The sequence below is a fragment of the Drosophila albomicans genome, chromosome 2L, assembly GCF_009650485.2.
Source record: "Drosophila albomicans strain 15112-1751.03 chromosome 2L, ASM965048v2, whole genome shotgun sequence".
Taxonomy (NCBI): Eukaryota; Metazoa; Arthropoda; class Insecta; order Diptera; family Drosophilidae; genus Drosophila; species Drosophila albomicans.
In genome coordinates, this window is record NC_047628.2 from 21,097,252 (window position 1) to 21,117,446 (window position 20,195).

The 20,195-nt window shown below is 39.2% G+C and overlaps 1 protein-coding gene across 2 annotated transcripts in view; it reads right to left on the minus strand.

The window, feature by feature from the left end:
* Window positions 1–2,145: 2,145 nt before the first annotated feature.
* LOC117565756 (cell adhesion molecule Dscam2) overlaps window positions 2,146–20,195 on the minus strand; it is a 107,927-nt gene continuing 89,877 nt past the window's right edge. The window contains exons 7-9 of one of the 2 annotated variants that reach the window (XM_034245008.2): window positions 11,844–12,212; window positions 4,504–4,550; window positions 4,001–4,084 (exon numbers count right to left, since the gene is read on the minus strand). In XM_034245008.2, the coding sequence (XP_034100899.1) occupies window positions 4,522–4,550; window positions 11,844–12,212 (398 nt within the window). In that variant the 3' untranslated portion in view covers window positions 4,001–4,084; window positions 4,504–4,521. Of the gene's footprint in view, window positions 4,085–4,503; window positions 4,551–11,843; window positions 12,213–20,195 lie in introns of both variants that reach the window. The other variant, XM_034245007.2, reaches the window with a different exon arrangement.

Here is a 20,195-nt window from a genome sequence, read left to right on the forward strand (position 1 = left end):
CTTTAAGGATCTGACAAGGATATAGCTTTTTGTGATCAGAGTAATCAGTACAATTGGCATTCAAGGATTTCAAGGATATTACAAAAAAAGGACCTCACATTTTTCCAAGGGGTAGGCATAGAAAATTTTCAAAAAAAATGGGAAATCCGCGGTATCTCGGCCATTTGAAGGACGATCGGGATGTCCTTTGGCACAAGGATAGCTCCAGTTAATATAAACTCATTGACATACCAAAAAGGACGAATGTCCTGCGAACAACCGAGCTGGAAGGACTTTTGTAAATAGAGATAATAGCGTATATCTCAGCCGTATCCTGTGTGATACTTGCGAGTCCTGTGTCAATCTAAATATATTGATGAGGCCCATCATCGTGCCAAAGGACATTCGAATCGTCCTTGTAGTTCCCGAGTTATCGTGAACTTTGCCAATTTTACCTTTTCCTCATGAGCCTCGGAACAAAAAATTGCAAGTGTTGGATCCTTAGATGACCCATTGTTTTTTTGATGCCAATCGGTAGATTTGGTCCTTCTGATCGTAGCAAAACATGTCCTTTGAAAATGCGGTAGGATATGGCCGAGATATAGTTTGTTTAACAAAAATGATTCTGAGTGGATCCTAGAAGTATGCTATAAAAATTTCAAATGTGAAATTTTAAAATTGCCGACAAGAAAAAACGAAACTGTTCAAATAAAATGTATTATTATTATGTTTCTTTTTTTTCTATATTTCTGTCAAATGTTTAAGGATGTTGCTTACTATTCTATAAAATTAGGATAACCAAGACTCCGTATTTATTTACATCATTTAAAGTGCTTACGCAATATATGCTGATACATTGTTTTTACTAAGCAGGTATTAAGGTGAACATTTAAACAGAGTGGAAGTTGATGATAAGTATACAACATAGAAATCTGATATTGTTATTATGCGTGCAGAGCCTCAATGGTATTATTGTGCCAGTTTATTGAAGTGAAACCTCAATTGGGGCATCATTTACTAATGAAAGAGCAAATTCTAGTTGAAATACATATTTTGACAACACAATACAGCAGTTGAGAGAGAATTGCATTTCACATTTTGCAAAATAGGTCTCTTCATTTGTAATTAATTTTCTCGAAAATGTGGCACTTATCTCAAATAGCTGCATAATGCGTAATTTCAATAATCGATTTCAGGGACTGACACACGCACTGATGCTGCAAATAGTTAGAGATGGACACTTGCCCACTTGCACTTACCGACTTACCCCCAAGGACGCCTTTTGTTCGACTATCAACTCTGCTTGCAGCTGCTTAAACTGCAAGATGCAAGCTGCAAGCTGCAACTGCTGTTGTAACTGCAGCGTTGTCAGCGACGTCTGTGCACGGCATTAAATTAAAATGTCAAGTGTCGTGTTACTTCCGGCGCCAGAGTTGCCAACGTTGCCTCTGCTTGGCATTGTTGTTGTTGTTGTTGCGGCTGTTGCTGCTTGCCACTTTGAGTCAAATTGCATGCTATACTATAAATTTTGTGCCAATCAAATTGTTGTTCTTCGTGTTGCCGTCACTCGCTTTATTAATGTCGAAATGCCGGCTCAAAAAACATGGCATTTAATTTAAATTCCTTGGTTTTGTTTCATTTTAGTTATGGCCGCAAATCATTTTGCTAATATCATTATTTATTTTATGTCTGTCGGTGGGTGTCTGTGAGTAAATATTTGAGCTAATTTCGCAACACAAAACGAAAGCAAAAATATTCAAATGAAAATCACAAATGCATAAAATAGTTTACAAACTGTTTCTATGAACTGTTGAGACCCCCCAAGGGCAAATGTGGATTTTCTTGTTATTGTTGTTGTTGTTATGTCAACCGCAGTTGAACTTTGAAATGAAAAGAATTTGTAATTTTTTTTGTTTTTTGGAAATATATTTTTAATGGATTTTGTTTCGTTTTGGAAATTAAAATATCTGTTTTCCTTATTTACAAATAATAAGTAGATGTAGATGTATGTATATATGTTATATGCAAGTGTATATATATATATATCGTATGTATATCGTCGCTTTAAAGTGTATAATTTATATAATAAAGATTCATTTTGCAGTTTTATTCATATGATGATTAGTTTTTGTTCTTTAACGAGATTTTCACTTGTGATGCAGTTGATTTGTAGTTGATTTTTATAATTTTTCTTTATTCGTAGTTTTGTTGTGGCATTTGCTTTTAAACATGGTTCGCTTAATTATTTAGCTTACTAGGTAAATTCATTTTGAAATTGTTTAAAATTAACTACAATTTAAATATATATGTATGTATATTTAAGTTTGCCGCATTCTCTGCCTTATTTACTTTGTATATCAAGTAAATATATACAAATTACACATGTATTTACAATTAAATCTTAGCTACAAAAAATCGCCTCCCATATATTTTCAAAAACACAAATTTCACAATTTCTGTGCCGTCGTCAAAAAGTTGCAAAAAACACATTAAAAACAATGCAGAGAACAAAGGGTTACGAACAATAATATACGATATGCGATAAAACAAATAGGCATAAAATTTAAAATGTAATCAGTAAATATTACATATATAAAAATACATATAAAAATAACTTATTTTTGTGTTTTTTTTTTTCTTTTTTTTTTTTGTTTAACTTTACAAATTATATAAAAAATTTTAAATTTCAACAGAAAGCTCACAGAACACAAATTAAAGAGTTTCGTTTTTGTAATTTTTTAAATTAGTTTTAAAGTTTCCGTAGTTTTTTGTTTATCATGCTGCACAGTTGGAGTTGTTGTTGCTGTTATTTTTATGGTTTTCTATATAGTTTTTGAATTATTTTTAATAATTTTTGTAAAGTTTCATTTCCTTTTCTTTTGTTTCTTTATAACTTACTTAAAGCAACATTTTGTTGTATTTTTTCTTTTTTGTTTTTCAGATTTATTTAAAAATTTAAATTATTTTAAAGTAAATTATTTTATTCTTTTTTTTTGTTTTGTGGCAGGTCGTACTGTTATTTTTTTTTTTTATAAATATAATTAATTTAATTAACTAAACTGTGTAGCAAACGACGACAAAGTGCCGAATGCGTGGCCACAACTCTTTTACGATCTTAATTCTTAACGGCTATGTGAACGGTTGCTTCTGCCTTACGGAAAACACGTGTGAGATATATCTATTTATATAATGTATATATATATATAATTCTTGTTTTTTTTCTCTTTTTTTTTGTTTTGTTTTAGTTTTTGAAATTTTGCTCATTTCAACATTTGATGCCTTACAGTTAGGTTTCGATCTTCTTGCGAATGCATGCGACTGGGACCTCATAGCATAAGTAAGTATTTACCGTATGTTAGAACTTAGCTGCCCTATATATTATACATATATATATATATGCTATATAGAGAGGGAGAGTGAGTAGCTCGTATTTAACATTTAGTGCATGTGTATCTGTGTGTGTGTGTGGGACAACAAAGTGTGATGTCACGGCCTTAACTAGAGCTTGGTTTTGATAATGTGAGAGGAGAACTCGATGCTTAATTATCGTTATCGTATATCAATTCGTTGCCAATAAAACTCAACACACGTACCCTCAACTAAACTAGCTATCGCTATCGTTATCGTTTATCGATATCATACTCGTACTTATAACAACAAATATTTTATGTTAAAAAAAAACACATATTCAAAAATGGCCACTTCTCAAATTGAGTAAAAAATATGTAAGAATTGAGATTTTACTTGCAGCTTCCGCTGATGTGATGATGATAATAATGATTGAATGAAGTGTTTGTGTGTGTGTGTGGGTATGTGTGTGTGTGTGTAATGTGAGATATAATAAGATGGAGTGCCTGTTCTTCTGCCTCTTTTTCATTTTGTTTGTTGTCGTTGTTGCTGAGTGTGTGTTTGGGAATACGTCCTTAGACAATAATTTCGCGTATGACACGACGATTTCGGGCATTCGGCGTTGTGGAATATTCGCCCTCGAAACTGTCATCATAGCTGAGGGACATGTGCTGTTGGGGGGGCAGCACCTCGTCCTGTTCCATGTGCTCCATGTTGTATGGGTTCGGCAGGCCGCTTACGTCGTGATATGGTGAATCTGCAACGAAATTGTTTAAATTAGTTTTCAAGCAATATAAACTCTGGCACAAAACTTGAGACTCATGCGCAAACAATTAAAAACAAACCGAAAAGCAAAAAAATACAAAAAAAAATAAACGGAAGAAAAAAAAAACGAAATGCTAATCAAAAACTGTTTTTCTCTTTTGTGTCGTAAACAAACACACAATGCTCTGATGTTTTTTAAGGGGGCGTGTCTGTATGTGTGTGTGAAAGTGTGTGTGTATGTGTGTGTGTGCGGAGGGAGTTAAGCAAAAACTTCAACGGGCGTAATCTGAGCAAAAGGAGTCAAAACGAATACAACAAATGAGAAAATGAAAAGTAGGCTATATAGAAAAGTGAAACTGAAAATTGTGAACATCATCATTGGCATCATTATGCAAGCATTTCTTAACTTACTTCAGCCTGCGCGCTCCGTTAGAGCGTAACATCCTGAATGATGTCCGCTGTGATATTATTTGTAAATGTGTTTAGTTGATTTTGTATGCGATTTGTTTTTATTGTGAGTCGAAAGAGAGAGTGAGAAGAGAAAGCCAAAATGGTTAGCGTTCGATCGTTTTGATTTGCATAGCTTAAGACTAACATAGCTAAAAGCCAGCTGTGATTTGTGATTAGTTAATCAACTACAATTAATTGGCCTAAAATGAGTTTGCACAGCCACACAGACACATTTGCACTTTAGACAAACATGACGTATACTTAATGTTGACATACTTAATTGAAGGCTATTGAAATAATAGTTTCTTCATAGAATTGATACTAAACAAATTTGAATATTGATGTTTACATAGGTTCGTTAATTAAATTGATAGATTGTTTTTACTATAGAGAATGTTCCTCAGTATTTTTTTATTCTATCTATGTTCTTATATTCTCATTTCACTAGTTGCATATTCAAGTTTCCCTTTTCCCTTTCGATTCAAGATTTGTAATATTTCCTTACATTTTTCGCATTGTTTCTGCAAAGACTTTTCCCTTTAGTCCATCAATCAGTAGAACAGTCAATCCTTTTACTGATTGAACTGTGTGTTGCAGTTGCTACAATTGCAGTCAAAGGAATGCTGTCAACGCATTTATGCTTCAGTGCCAATAAAAGTCTGGCATAACTGCTAATCCTTTAGATGGACTTTAAAAGGGTATTTGTTGGCTTGCCCGAAGCAGAGAAAAGCAGAGTGCAGAGGAGTGAAGCGAGAGTAGAGGCTTTGCATAAGCAGCTTTTACTTTTGCCATTTTAAATTGCAGCTTAAAATTGCCAGTTTTTTGCCTTTTATTTATTATTGTGGCATGTTGTTGTTGTTATTGTTACTGTAACATTGTTGCAGCATGCTTCATGCTGCATATCGGGTTGACTAGGTCGGGACAATTCTTTTAATTTGCCAGTTGGCTGAGTCCTTGATGTTGGCTTTGGGTTTTGGTTTGGTTCGGTCTGGTTTGGTTTGGCGGCTGCTAACGAGCAGCGGCTGTTAAAAAATTAATTACAATTCACAGTAGTTTTTCCCCTTGCTGTTGCTACGGCAACTGCAATTGTTGCCGTCGTTGTTGTTGTTGCTGTGGCAATTGGAAATGAATGTCAACATCATCCATCGCTAGCAACCAGCAGCCAACAACTCGAAATTAAATTCGTTGTTCTGGTCTACCAGCCGCAGGCTGTTGACCAATTTCCAACTCACAACTCACACAGAGATCCAAGGATCTCTCTCTCTCTCTCTCTGGGCGAAATCTGGCCACGGCACATGTGTAAACAGCGCATTAATTTTGAATCACAGAACATCTTTGTCAACAAATTGTTGCATATATTTAAGTCGAAGCTCGCCCTTTACTATACACAGAATACTCTATCGCATGCCATTCCCAATTCCAAATCCATTCGCATAACTCCCCCCTCTCTCAGCTGTGCTATGCAAATCCTGCCAAAAAGGATGCCTTTTGCATCGCTTCGCTTCGCATCGCATCGCATCTCATCGCAAACGAATCGCTTTGCATTGTCTGCCAAATCGTTGGAAAATTTATTGGAATTTGAATTTCAAAATCGAAATCGCCGCATTCAAAATGTGTTTTTTTCTTTCCGCCCCGCTTCCACCCCTTCTTTGTTAACACCTCTGTTCTAACTTTACTACGCTCTCTTTCTTTTATACTCTCGCCTTGGCCACATACCAATGTGTCCTCGCTCTGTTCGCCTCCTTCCTCCTCACTTCGCATTGAATATCCACTCACATGGCGCATACAAATATAAAACGGTAAATCCTTTTTAACAACTGCTCTTTAACATGCCTTCCCCCCTCTCTCTCTCTCTTCGTTTCCTTTTTTTGGCTGTGGCGTGCGAAAATTTCTAAGCGCGTTTGTCGCCCCTATTCTCCATTTTCCTTTGGCATCTGCATAAACTTGACCCAAAAAAAAAGAGTGAAGCAACAACAACAACAGCAACAAACATCAGCTAGAATGAAGGCAAAAAGCCAGCCAAAGGAATAAGCGAATCCTCTTTTCAATGTTGTTGTTTTGCCTCCTTTTTTGGCCCACCTCGCTTTTTGTCTAGTTTGTGTTTTTTTTTTTGCTCTTGGCTCTTGGTTTTTCTCTGCTCGTTTTTTGACTATTTTCTTTAGATTTTCAACTCTTTAGATCGCATCCCGCTCCACACACTTCGTTGCTGGCTCGTACGTATTTTATGGCCAATACGTGAGCTGTGCGTATTATGCGCATAACTTTATGCATGCCACGCCCCCTACGAATACGCCCTCATCATGGGAAGGTGCACGGTTTTGTTTTTTGGGGTCCACTACATTTGCTGTTTTTCAATTTCCCCAGTTTGCAGCTTGGCCCAAAACATTTTTTTTTGTCGGAGTGGGACTCGAATCAAGTTGGAACAACTTAATCGTTTTTGCGTTAAGCATACGCACTGGTGAACCGTTTGTCTACTCCATTGCCCTCTAAACATTGCGTACATTGTAGAGGGCATGACAAACTTGTTTGCTTAGTCGAAATATCTTCATCGAATTGTTCGAGAAGAACTAGAATTGTTCCCTATTTGAACTTATATTTCAAATTTACAGGGTATCCTTTTTTCGATACTTTCTTGCTTGCCTTTACCATTTTTCCATGGAAATTTGTTGCCCTTAGCAAGGACTACGTCCACAGTTCTAAGCTCGTAATAACCCATTTTTTGTTGGTATATTTACCCAAAAATGTCGAAAGTAAACAAATTGCAGTCGAGCTTATCCACACACAAGCTCACACACACACTCACACATACAGACACACACATGCTGCCACCTAAGCAGTTGAGAGTCGCTTATCATTGTTGCCTTTTGGCCAAGTTAGCCCTTAACATCCTACACTTTTTCTCTCTACTTATTTCACAGGCTCACAAATCCACTTAGTGTGTGTTTAGTGCTCTGCAGCTGTAGCAGCAGCCGTTGCTTCCGAGTCCTTTACTCAGTCTTTCGGCGACTCATGATTTATGCGTCTTGCCGCAGCGAAAGATACAGACACAGAGAGAGATGGAAAAGAGAGGAGAGTAGGAGGAAGAGGATGTTGCCTGTGCCATAGCCATGTGATTTTATGGCGCATTGAATAAGTTGTGCGTCATTGGAAGCCGCATTTATTGGCTGCACTATTTTTATGGCCTCAAGTTGTTGCACCGCCAAAATGAATGCGATTTCTTGCTCCTATAAAAAAAAGAGTTATTTTCGTTTTGATTGAATCGATGAAGCGCACTGAGCGAGTTGATTTGTTTTTCGTAAATTGTCGGCAGCTTTTTACTCTTTGCTCTGTTTGCTGCAATTAAATTTTGTACGTTGTTTGCTTGAGGGCAATTCAGGCAGCTTCTTTCTTTTTTTGGTATTTCGACTGCTGTAAAATTTCCCATTTTATCTTCATTTCGTAGTCAGTTTTCCGCATTTTTTGCAAATTTTTGAAAATCTGATGATGGGTGAATTTTTAATGCTTTGCAAGTTATGTTTTGCACTCTCAGTTTACATTCTAATTACTGAAAGTTGTTGTTCGAGTTGACTTTTGGCTTTAAGCAGATTAAACACTCTCGTCTGACACACAAAAATATCCTTTATACTTTGGAGTGCGAGAGTTCGTCATCAACTTCTTCCTCTCTTTTCATTTTTCTCGCGTGCTCTGTTGGTTTAATGATGAATTAAGCTTCATGTGCGAAAATGCGCCAGCAAAACTGACAGCAAAGTCTGCATAATCAATCAGTCACACAGTCATCCCACCACAGCAGAACCTCCGCTTCCCTCCTCCTTTCTCTCTCTATCTCTCGTTCTCTTTTTGATACCCTTTTCAGATACCAAAAATATTTTTTGCTTACGCAGCTTTTGCCGCCTTTCGCTGCCGCAGACTTGCTTCCTTCCGGCGCCGTCGCTTGCAACCCTTTGCCACTCTCTCTGCCTCTGTTTCTGGTTCAGCTGTTGTTGCAGCGCCACAAAAGTCAGCTCAACTCAGCTGCAGCAGCAACAGCAGCAGCAGCATCAGCAGCTTCAGTTGCGGCAAATGTAAAAGCTTTTAAACATGTTGCCACACACACACTCTGCTGCCACACTCTGCCGCACTCACTTGCAGCTGTGCATAAGCTGACACATCAATGTAATGAAGATGTATTTGCATATTGTAGCACTGTCAATGCCCCCTCTTCTTCCTCTCTTCAATATCCTCTCTCACTGTTTGCCCTTCGCTTTTCTAACAATCTGCCTTGCAGTTTCAGTTTTTAGTTGCTTTTGCTTTTGATGGCACTCGTGGGGCAAGTTGTTGCTATTGTTGCTGGTTGCATTTTATTGACATGCATATATCAGTGTGTGTGTTTATGTATATGTATATGTTTGCGTGAGTGTGTGTGTGTTGTACACGCCATGGACAGCTGGGACGCTTATATGGCTGTTTGGCATTTGTCAGTTGCCGTTGTTGTTGTTATTGTTATTGTTGTTTTTGCTGCTATTTGAAGCATTTCTTAGTTTTGGCGCCATGAACGCAAAAATTTTTGCGTTTAACCACAGCAAGGGCGTTGAGGGCGTGGCCAGCTGATGCTGCTGCTGTATTTTGTTATACAGCTGACGAAGCCGCAGAGTTTACGTATTTGTGTTTCGCTTTTGCATTTCATACAAAACGCACAAGCTTCTGTTCATGCTGAGCTGATGCTTCACACACGCATCACAAACAACAACAAAATTTCAAGCGTGGACGACACAAGACACAACAAGAACAATAACCACATCCTGTTTTGAGTCCTGCCGCAACGTCGTCTGGCAATAAAAACCCGCAACATAACACAGAGCAAAGGCAACCAACGAACAACGAGCCAGAGCAACAAAAACAACAACAACAAGAACATCGACAGCAATAGCAGCAGCAGAAAAAATAAAAACCAAACCGAAGCCAAAAAGAAAAGCAGGCGAAAAAATGTTTTTCTTTTATTTTTTCGGGAGCGCTCGCTCATAAACCGTAAAGATAACACAAATACGGCACACACGCGGCTTACACACACACACACACTTTGGTATGTGCGCTTGTGTGTGTAATAACATACACATAAGCCGCATAGTTGTAACCAACAACAACAACAACAACAAGAAGAGCGGGAGAGCAACATAACGGAGAGTAGAAGAAGAGCAGCAACATCATCACGCATACGCCCTGTGGCCGTCTGATTGCAGTCAGCTCTCTCTCTGTTCGTTGTATTTATACTCAGCATATGAAAATGATAAAGGGTATAACATATGACTAACTTATGATAAGTATAAGCGAATGTGTAATTTTATTTTAGTTATTATCATTATTACAGCTTGTAGTTTTCTGTATAACACAATAGAAAACTGATCACAAGCTATGCATATTCGCATATTGATCTATTCACCGCTTTTTTTAACAGCATGTATAGTAAATTAAATGAATATGCTGAGTCTTTTCTTCTTTATACATTCCTTAAAGCCTAAACTTGACTCGCTTTACTTTTCGTCTCTATTCTTTTAAATTCATATATGATTTTTATATTTTTTTTTCTAAATTCTTTGAAGTCTTAACTTGAATTGCTTTCTTTATTCCTAAACAACTTCCCTTATTGATCTATTCACAAGAAAATTCATAAATTTTTTAGCTTTAAATTTTCTTGATCTTTTCTTCTTTCTAAATTCCTTAAAGTCTAAATTTGACTTGCTTCCTTTATTCCCTCCGTTCACAGGGTATCGAACTAGACATTCTTTGCATTACGCAGCTGCTTTATTTGTTGTTGTTGTGCGAGTATTTTGGTTGTTCGCCTTGTTTTTTATTATTTAATATTTTAAAGCACTTGCGGTGTTATTGGCATTACAACAAAAAAAAAGAACACACACATACAAGCTGTGGCACACACACCACAACAACAACAACACAACATCATATACAAGGATGCCAAAGCAAAAGATGCCAAAGGGGCATCCAATTTGTTGCTGTAGTTATGGCTTGTTGTTGTTATCCTCCTTGTTCTTGTTGTTGTTGTTGTTGTGTTTGCTTCGTTAAACTTTAAGCAAAAGTTGGGCAAAGACTTTAAGCCAAGACCTTCAGTTGTTGCAGGCAGCAGTAAACGCGCACTTGTGACATGTTTTGGGCTCTCTTCTTTATTTTTTGTGAAGAGAGAGAGGAGCGTGGTTCATACTGAGAGACACACACAGACACACACTCATACATACATAATTAGCATGAGCCAGTGAACGGAACGCAATGGGTCGATGTCAGCGATATCCAAGTGCTTAACTTGTCATAACCAAAAGTCCGAGTGCCAACAGAACATAACACACAGAGAGAGAACACAAGAACAACAGCCCACAGAACAGTTGCTAAGTTTGACAAGCTAGCTCAGTCTCGACCCTTGGCACCCTTTCCCGTCCCCTCTCCTCCATGTACCCTCTTTATAACTTTCGAACTTTGGAAAACAATCGGGTAGATAGCTGAACCAAAAGAGACGACCCACGACCCACGTGCTTAATGTGTCATAAGTAGAGGCCTGAGCGAGCGATGAAAGTTGTCAGATTTCAGATTTTCGCTTCCTGTTCCTGTCTCATCAGTCGCCCTTTTACTTTTCTGAGTTTTTCTTTTTTTTTTAAGCATACTTTATCGGACAGTTTGCGCTTTCTATAATGGGCTTTTACTGTCCTTTTATTCTAATTTGGTAGACTCTTAATAGTCACTTAATCTAAGCTCTGTTCCATTTCTACAAATTGGGGAGTGAGGCATAAATTGTAACTGCTTACTTAGAAACTACACTTGATGTGGGTTTCATTTAGCTAAATTATGCAATTTCATATTCCATTACTTAGGAATGATTTTCAATTCAGTTAAATTTCGAAACAAAAGTTAAAGTAATCTGTGATGCTTTTAGATTTGTCAATATCAATTCAATGAAATTTGGGAAAAAGTAAGTTAAAGTGTTTTTATGATCTGTCAAATTTTAGTTTTCTGCTAATTGAAATTGTCTACATTGATTTTTAAATTAGTTCTCTCAAAGTTGTTAATAATTTTTGGTCTCTTGATTAATCTTTTCTAATAAAAGGACATCCTTCAACTCCGTTTAAGTATCGTCAACATTATTCATTCACATTCTTTCACTCATTTCTCTAATCAGTCTTAAACACTTCTCAATTTGAAATTGTCATCAATTCATTCAGACTATTTTCCTCATTTAAAGTATGTCACTTTCTCCCATTCATTTCACCCTCAAGTTAATTCATTTTTCAGTAAATTATATTCCTTTAAATAGTACTCACCTAAATGCTGATCGACACGCTTCTTGGGCTTCTGTACTGATGCATAGGGATCACTGCAGTAATCCTGCCGGGACGGATTTTGGCTGTTGCGCAAATTGTGATACTCGTCGCCCACCTGGCTGGGCGTGGCTGTCAAATGTGGATAGGGGGCGTAGTCGTCGACAGCACCGTAGCCGCCATGCGTGAGCGGATCGTAGCCGTAGGTGGGTTGCTGCTCCACATATTGATTGTGTGGCGCCTGGACGAGAGTTTGCTGATTACCGACAGCCGCTGCTGACATTTTCACCTGCCAGAGCGAGTCCTGCGAGTTGACGCTGCCGCCATTGTTCGAATTCGAATAATTGTTCTCCATGTAGCCCATGTTGACCCCTGCAAATGTGTACAAAAGAACGAAATGGAAATGAGAATTGGAATGTCAATGGCGAATGGGGTTCAAATGGGGGGAAAATGCGCAAAATGTTAAAGCCAAACTCGATCGAACAAGTGCCGTATAAATCCGCCACACAGTCGCATAATTCACTTGGGGATATGCTGACAGATTTCTGGCGCCCGGCCAACTGTAACTCTCAATAAATAATATTAAAAACAAAAGTAAAGCAAAAAATTTCAATCAGAGCAACGCAAAAAATGTTTGTTTCATTGTTTTCTGCAGTTTCGTTATTTTTTTTTTGGTTGTCTTTTGTTTTATGACTTTTCATTGATTAGCACATAAAAACGAGAGACAGCACATAACGAATATAAATTTATTAACGAACGCGAATCAACAAGGCGTAATTAATAGTTGCAACATATTGCGTATACGCTGCGTGCGCCACTTAAAACCTACGCCAAAACATCGTAAACTCTCTGAAATCAATGCGGCTGGCAGACAGGCGGACAGCAACAACTTTGCCTCGGTCGTATACCAAAAACTTGCTTAACTTCCTTAACTGAGTTGCCTTTTGTAGTTGAGTGAAAGTTTGTTGACAAATTTTTTACGAGCTACGCGAGAAACAATCGAAGAAGGGCAGACTGAAGGAGCAGGGGAGCTGAGGGGGCTGTGCATTGTCCTAGTGGTGCTTGTTACGCGCCAGAACAAAGGCGTTGACATGGAGTGCGCCTTGTTACGAGGCCTGACAGTCTCTGCCTTTTGGGTTTCTTTCATCCAAAAAGCCTTGTTACTTGCTACTTGTCTCGCTTCCCTCATTCTCTCTCTCCCTCTCTCTCTCTCTCTCTGCTTGTGCGTGCTTCTTTGTTGGTCGCATTTATTATTATTTTTATATCGTGATAAATCACTCATAAATATTAAACGCACGCTTGCCAAAAAAAAAAGTGGAGTAAACTTTTTGAATTTTTAGTTGGGTAGCAGTAGAAATGTTTAAAACACGTTAAGAAATCAATTTCACCTGCATTTCGCAAAAGGAATTAAAGAGGAAACACTTTTCATTTGTTCATTTTAAGATTTTAAGCAATTGACACGTGAAACGTATTTCAGCTAAAATTTCATTTCCGCCAACATTTCTCTCAAAATTCGATTATGCTATTGTCCACTAACTTTCGTTTTATGTGGTTGGCTATAAATTTTATTTGCTGCCTCTTTTATGAACTGCACTGTGAATTGGCGAATTTGAAACGAAATCAATTTGCGGCACAGCTGAGTTGACAAAAGGTTTCGTTCTTTTTCTCTTTTTTTTTTGTTGGGGTTCTCGAGAGTTTTATGACAACTCACACACGTAGAAAACACAGTTGCGAGACAACACAAAATATGGCCACGCAATATGTGTGGAGTGTTTCATTGCCATTGCGTTCCTCCCCCGTTTTCACCGTTCCCCCTTTCTTTTATATACATAGTAGGAGAATAAACATTGCGTGCGCTATTTGCCGCTTTTATGCGACATGGTGGGCGTGATAATTTTTATGATTAGCCATAAAACTAAAAACAGTAATAATATTAACTTCATTTTCATTTCCATTCTCATACTCATTCCTATTCCGTTTCTCATTCTCATTCCCATTCCCATTTTCATTTACATTTTCCATCTCTTGGTCTCAACGTCGTTTGCATATTTTATGCGATATTTTGTTCTTTGAAATGAGGCATAAAAACCAAAGAAAAATACAAGACAGAGAGGCTAAGACAGAAAGCGAGACAGAGAGGGAAAAAATTAAATAAACTTTTCAATTTGATAAGCATCAAATCAGTTGGCACAACTTTTGATTGCGCAAGTTTTCCTCGAAATGGGCGGGCAAAATATTTTTGACCGAAATAACAATAACAATAACAAATACAACTAGCAGCTAGCAGCTAGCAGCAACCGAAATACAAATACAAAATTCTCAATTCAAATATAAATAGAGAAGCACAAGAATTTTAATGCATTTCCATTGTCGTTAGCTGGCTGAGGCAATTTGTGTTTTGGCTGTTTTGCTGCTGCTGTTTTTTGGTTTTTTGGGGTTAGCCCGCGCAATTCGCGTATTTCGCGACTCGCAATTAAAGTTTGTCAAAAACTTTTCATATTGATTTGTGCAAATAACTGTTTGTGGCATAGTTTTCATCTGCCAACCTCACTCCGCCTTCAATACCGCCTGGCAGCTTATTAATGCGGCATTGCAGCTGACGTGCAAAGCAACAAAATAAAAAAAAGAAACGCTGTTTCAAGTGTCTTGGGCTACAACTGTATTCCATTTTCATGTTAACAACTCTCGGCCAAGTGGCAAAGTTGCAAGCTGCCTGACTGCCTGCCTCCTTCCATTGCTCCTAATTCACTTGAGGCAAAGTTTTCAACCGGAAGCGCTTATAATTATGCAACATTTTTGTGCAGCAGCCGCACAATAAAAACAGTTTCAAATGCCATTAACGGTTAACTAAACGGCTGCATAGGAAACAAGTAAAATGAGCTAGAAGGCAGAGGAGGTCGAAGGAGGCAAAGAAGTGGCTGGCAAAAGTTGCTGGCTGCAGAGTTTAGTTATTCAAGTTGCAGCCGCACACGACGGCACCTCAAGCGCACACGGTGTTAATGGGCTTGCCACCTGCCACCTGCCTGCCTCCTTGCTTGCTTGCCACTTGCCACGCTCGATGTCGTGGGCCACCCGGGGGGCGACCTTTGTTGCTTCTTGTTGCACTTTTAATTAGCGTCGCGGCGGCTCAGCCAGCCAACCAGGCAACCAGCTCGACGCTCAGCGCTCGGCATTTTGCCCCAAATGCGCTTAAATGCCAAAAGTGGCAACGGGGTGACGTCGTGTTGCACCAACAACAGCAGTAACTGGCTGCAGCTAGAGCTACTGCTTTGGAGTTTAGAGTTGCAGCAGCATTTACTTGTCGAGAGGCTGTGCCCGCTTCCCCTCCCCTCCCCCTTCTTGCTGTCACCCGCATCCTTGGCAGAATGCGAGTTCCGAGTTCCTGTGCTTGCCATGTTGCAGTTTTTCCTGCTGGCGGCCTTTTTAGTTGGCCGAAAAAAAGCGAAAAATGAAATGAAAGAAAGCAGCCAAGGCAGCATAAAGTTTTAGCCCCCTTTCGCTACCCTTCACTCTCCCTCCTTCCCTCTCTTTCACTCCTCTCTTCGGTATGTGTGTTGAGAGTTTTACAACTTTCGCTTTGCTGACGCTGCAAGTCGACTTAAAGGTATAAAATACACATAAATATGCTTTCAGATTTCCATAACGAGGTCAAGTTGAGCCCAAAGTTTTCTATACAATCCGCAAGTTTCGGCGTTCTCATAATAAAAGATAATCAAATGTACTTATAATAAAGTTTTGCCGCTTTGCATTAAGCTTGGAATCTCGGCAAGAAATTGCTCTAAACTATGCGCGTAATCTCTTGGAAATAATGCGAATCTAAATACTTGACAATGTGGGCATTGAGACGAATCGACGATAAACAAGGTTAAGAAGCAGTTCTCTAGTTCTTGCAATTAATTAAGCAATACTTTGAACTTTCCTTTTCACTGCAACATGTTCTTGCTGCATTCCTTCTGCATAATAAATGAATCTGCCTTCAATTTACACTTTTCACTTGATCAATTTTGGGTTAAGGCTGTCATATTGTGCGGTCAGATCGGGTCGAGTTTGGTTCGTGACGTGACGTGGCTCTCGATGAGTTGAGTTGCAATAACAATCTGTGCCATGTCAGCAACTAAATGTGTTTAGATTTTAAAGCCAATTAGTTTGGTTAGCAAAACAAAACCAAACCAAACCGAGCCAAACGCAAAACGAACCCAACCGAAACGAAGCGAAGCCGGCGAATGTAGCTCATAGATTCTGTCATTGAATTGTGCGGTCAGCTGGCCAAGGCCCAAACACAACACAACTAAAACAACAATTTACAAGACAAACATGTTTCGGCTGCTGAGGGTAAAAGGCAACAACAAAAAAAGGGCAACGCGAACTACGCGCCTAAAAGGCTGCAACACAAAATGTTGTTCGAATCGGTTGCTGCGGTTGCGGGGCAAAACTATTCTGCGGCTGTTTGCTTTGCGGCCCACAGCTGCATTTTCAACCAGACCAGAGCGAACAGTCCGCTTTCTCCCCTTTTCCTCATTCTTTTTTTTTTCCTACATCTACTGTTGCTGCTTCTGCAGGCTGCCAGACAACATTTGCTGCGTCGAGTTCATGGCTTTATTTATTTAGCGCATAAATTTTCAGCGCACGAGAGATTTTTCTATCTTTCCCCATTCTGGCATTCTTTTTTTTTTGGATCTGCGTTGGTTTTGTTCGGCTGGCTAAACCAGAACGACAACGACAACGACATTTGTTTGCATTTATTTGGTTTTTGGAGAACATGTCCTCTAGACATTGTCATTGTCCTCAGCTCTCTTTCGTCTAGCCGTAGGCGTAACATTACCCATTCCACACTCTTGCGCTCAAGTCAACACAGACAGAGACAGAATTTAATTCTTACGGCAAAAACAAAAAAAAATACAAAATAAAATCGAAAAATTAAATCAACTTTCACTTGGATAGTTCAGAGTTTGCTTTAAGCAAACACAATTTAAAGGCTTGTGTGTGGGCGGTTCAATTCAGATTAGTATGCTAAACCTGAGCAACAAGGTAGAGCTAATAGTTGGCAAATAAAACAACAACAAAAGAGAACATTGACAGCAATATAATTAAATATACCAGAGAGAGAAACTAGCATTGCAATAAATCGATTGATAATTGCAGTTAAGAGTGACGATGTTGTAACTTAAATCTGCTTACTGATTGTCTTAACGCATAAAACACATTAATTGCCAATATTACTCTCTATTACAATTTATTCATTTTGCGATAATTCCCTTTACAATTGCAGCAGCAGCACTTACGAGATTAAACAACACTTGAAAGTGCAAATTACTTGCCGAAACAAATTCCATATCTCGTTATTATTTTCAACTCGTAATTGTAAATTAATTCGTTAAAAGTTGCCAACCAACAATTATTGCTATCAAGAGAACTATTTGCTGCTAGCTCAGTGAAAATTCCTGTCTCACTCACTCTCACTCTTCACTTTCCACACACACACACACACACACACACGCGTTTTCCAACATTACATTGCTGCACTCTCATTGCCCATTGTTTTTATTGTCGACGTCGTTGTCGGTTAACATGCAAAGTTCATTAGGTTTTTGGCCTATGCAACGATTGCGGCAATTTCGGGTGAGCTTTTAACGAGTCCAAAGTGCAGCAGCAACGACAACCAACAACAACCACGATATCCATGCCAATGGCTGTAGAGTGAGACGGCACATGTGTGTGTGTGTGTGCAAGTGAGATAGAGATAGAGAGCATACAACAAGCCAAAGGCAGAGGCAAAGGACATTTAGCAGCAAGCTCGGAGCTCCTTAAGCTGCAATTAGCGCTTACAATGAACTGCAGCAAGCTGCGTTACCTGTGCTTGCTTCTCCCCTCCCCTCCCCACTCCTTCTCATGCTGCTTGCTTCCGCCTGTCTGCGTCCTTTATTATTCATGCCACTTTCACTTGCCAAATTAGCCGCTCGCGCATTTCTTTTAAAATGCAATTAAGTGCCAATGTTTGCCAGCAGGCAAAAAACACATACACTCTCCCCTCCTCTCTCTCTCTGTCCCTCCCTCAGTCACCCCTCCTCTCGCTCATTCACTTGTCTTGCTTGCTCCCTTGCTCTGCCACTTCTTGGAATCGGCACTTGAAAATTTTAATTGGCATTCGGCGAGCACTTGAAACTCTGCAACTTTTGTTTGGCTGCCGCTCTCATTGGATTGCTCCCATCTCCTTCTATTTTCCCCCTCTAGACGTCCCGCTGCCATGGGCAGCTGCAACTGCTCAAAGTCCTTCGGCAAACAAGAAAATATTGCAATTAAATTTTTGTCCAGCAGCTTAAAATTCTATTGCCGTTTAGTAAAGCTCACAACAAGAGCAACAAAAAAAAAGGTGCTCTCACACACATTCGCAGAACAATTTTCACACACACACGCACACAAAATTGGAATTTTTAATTTGCACGTCATTACGAAAAACCCACCGAAAAAAAGTGAAATTTTCAACAAAACAGTTGCCTTGACAGCACTGTGAATACTCTAACAAAGAAAGAGCTTTGGTTGAAATTGGGGAAAGATCATTATGGTGAAAGAGGAATAATGTGGTTTAAGAGATATTAGATTGAGGTATAAGGAGCACTCTCTTTATCGAAATACTTCGGAAATGTGTGTCTTCATCGACAACTGAATTTAATTCATTTTTCTATTTAAGGAAATGTCTATACCTATGATAAATTTTCGAAAGCTCAATCTACTAATGAACCACTTTTTTAACACTGCTTTCTGCCACACAAAATGCCACAAAGATAATACCCTGCGTTGCAAGGGCATAAAAAAGAGAACATCGCCAATTTGAGCGCTCAGAATGCTAAAGGTTAATACCTCTTATGGGGGCACATCAAGCAGGGGCCAAGTGCCCCAAGACCAAAAAGGGGGGCAGAGTAGCAGACAACATACCCAACACACAGCTAAAGCCATGTGACGACAACAGCGCAAAGACAGAGACAGACAGAGTGAGTGAGGGGGGAAGAGAACGTGTGAGAGCGAACCAAAAAAAAAAAAAAGTAAACCAGAACAACAATTAATAATGAATTGTATTGCGTATTGTGTAAAACCGCAAAGGGCCTGCAACCCAAGGAGGGTGAAGGGGAGAAGGGGGAGAGAGAGCACAGAGGACAGAGGGTCCAGTGTACGCATTCATTTTGTGCGCAATTTTCATTTCGAGAGCCCGAGGAGAGGGGACAGTATGAGGGAGACGCCGAACAGCGACACTTGAAAGGACGACAAGGACGCAGCTAGGATGAATGGACGTGAGCGTCAAACAACAACAACAACAACAATAACAATAAGAGCAACAGCGGGAGCTGCAACCACAGGAGGAGGAGCAGCAAAAAATGGAAAGTATATTACAAAATGCTTCAACGAGGAACCGTAAAACGTTTAGGAAAAAAATTGCTGTTTCAACAAATTTACAACGGAAGTTAAAGTGTTTGTATGTCTGTGTGTGTGTGTGTAAGGGGCAGGTGTTGTCCCCTTTCCTCTCCATTCAGCAATTGTGCGGGTGTGCGTCTGTATGTGTGTGTGTATTGGCCGTTGAGGCGCGTGATGAATGCGCACGGCCATCGATTTGCACTCAACTCCATTTTGCACTTTCACATTTCATGGGCTACATAATTTGTGAGCAGCACCGCACCAACCACCGCATCACACACACACACGCACACACACATATACATAGCAATACAGAACACAACCCAATACTAGGACGCGTCAGCACGGATTTCATTTTGTTTTGTGATGTGTTTGCGGTGGACAATGAAAAATCACCCGAAACATTTTGCCAACAACGACAACGTTCAACGAGTTTGACGCTGACTGAGAGGGCAAGGGGCAGATTGAGGGGCTGCGGGGCAGGCAACGGGGACCACGGTCCGACACGGTCCGCAGGAAGTATTTCGCACTTCAAGTGGTTTACTACACCCCCACGTTGCCCCCTCTCGCTCTTACGTCCACGTCGAGCACTTTTAGTCGTTATCCTATTTTTCACTTTTTGCTTAGAATGTACGTTAACTTTGCAAAAGCGGGTATCAGGAATTTGTCAACAGCTTGGACAGCTGCAAACGGAATTAATTGTGGGTTAGATTAACTATGCAATTGCCAGTTGAAATGGCTATTAAGTGCAAATTTAGTAGAAGACTGCATACTTAATTAATCGAATGTGCTACAGATGCTCTTTGTCTCAGAAAATAGTTAATAGCAGTTTAGTTACTCGAATCTGTGAGAATTTTAAATTGAAGTCATGAACAGAAAATTGAATAAGTACTTTAAATAGTTTTCAATAGAAATAATCACCAATTTTTTAAAAGCTATTTCCAATTC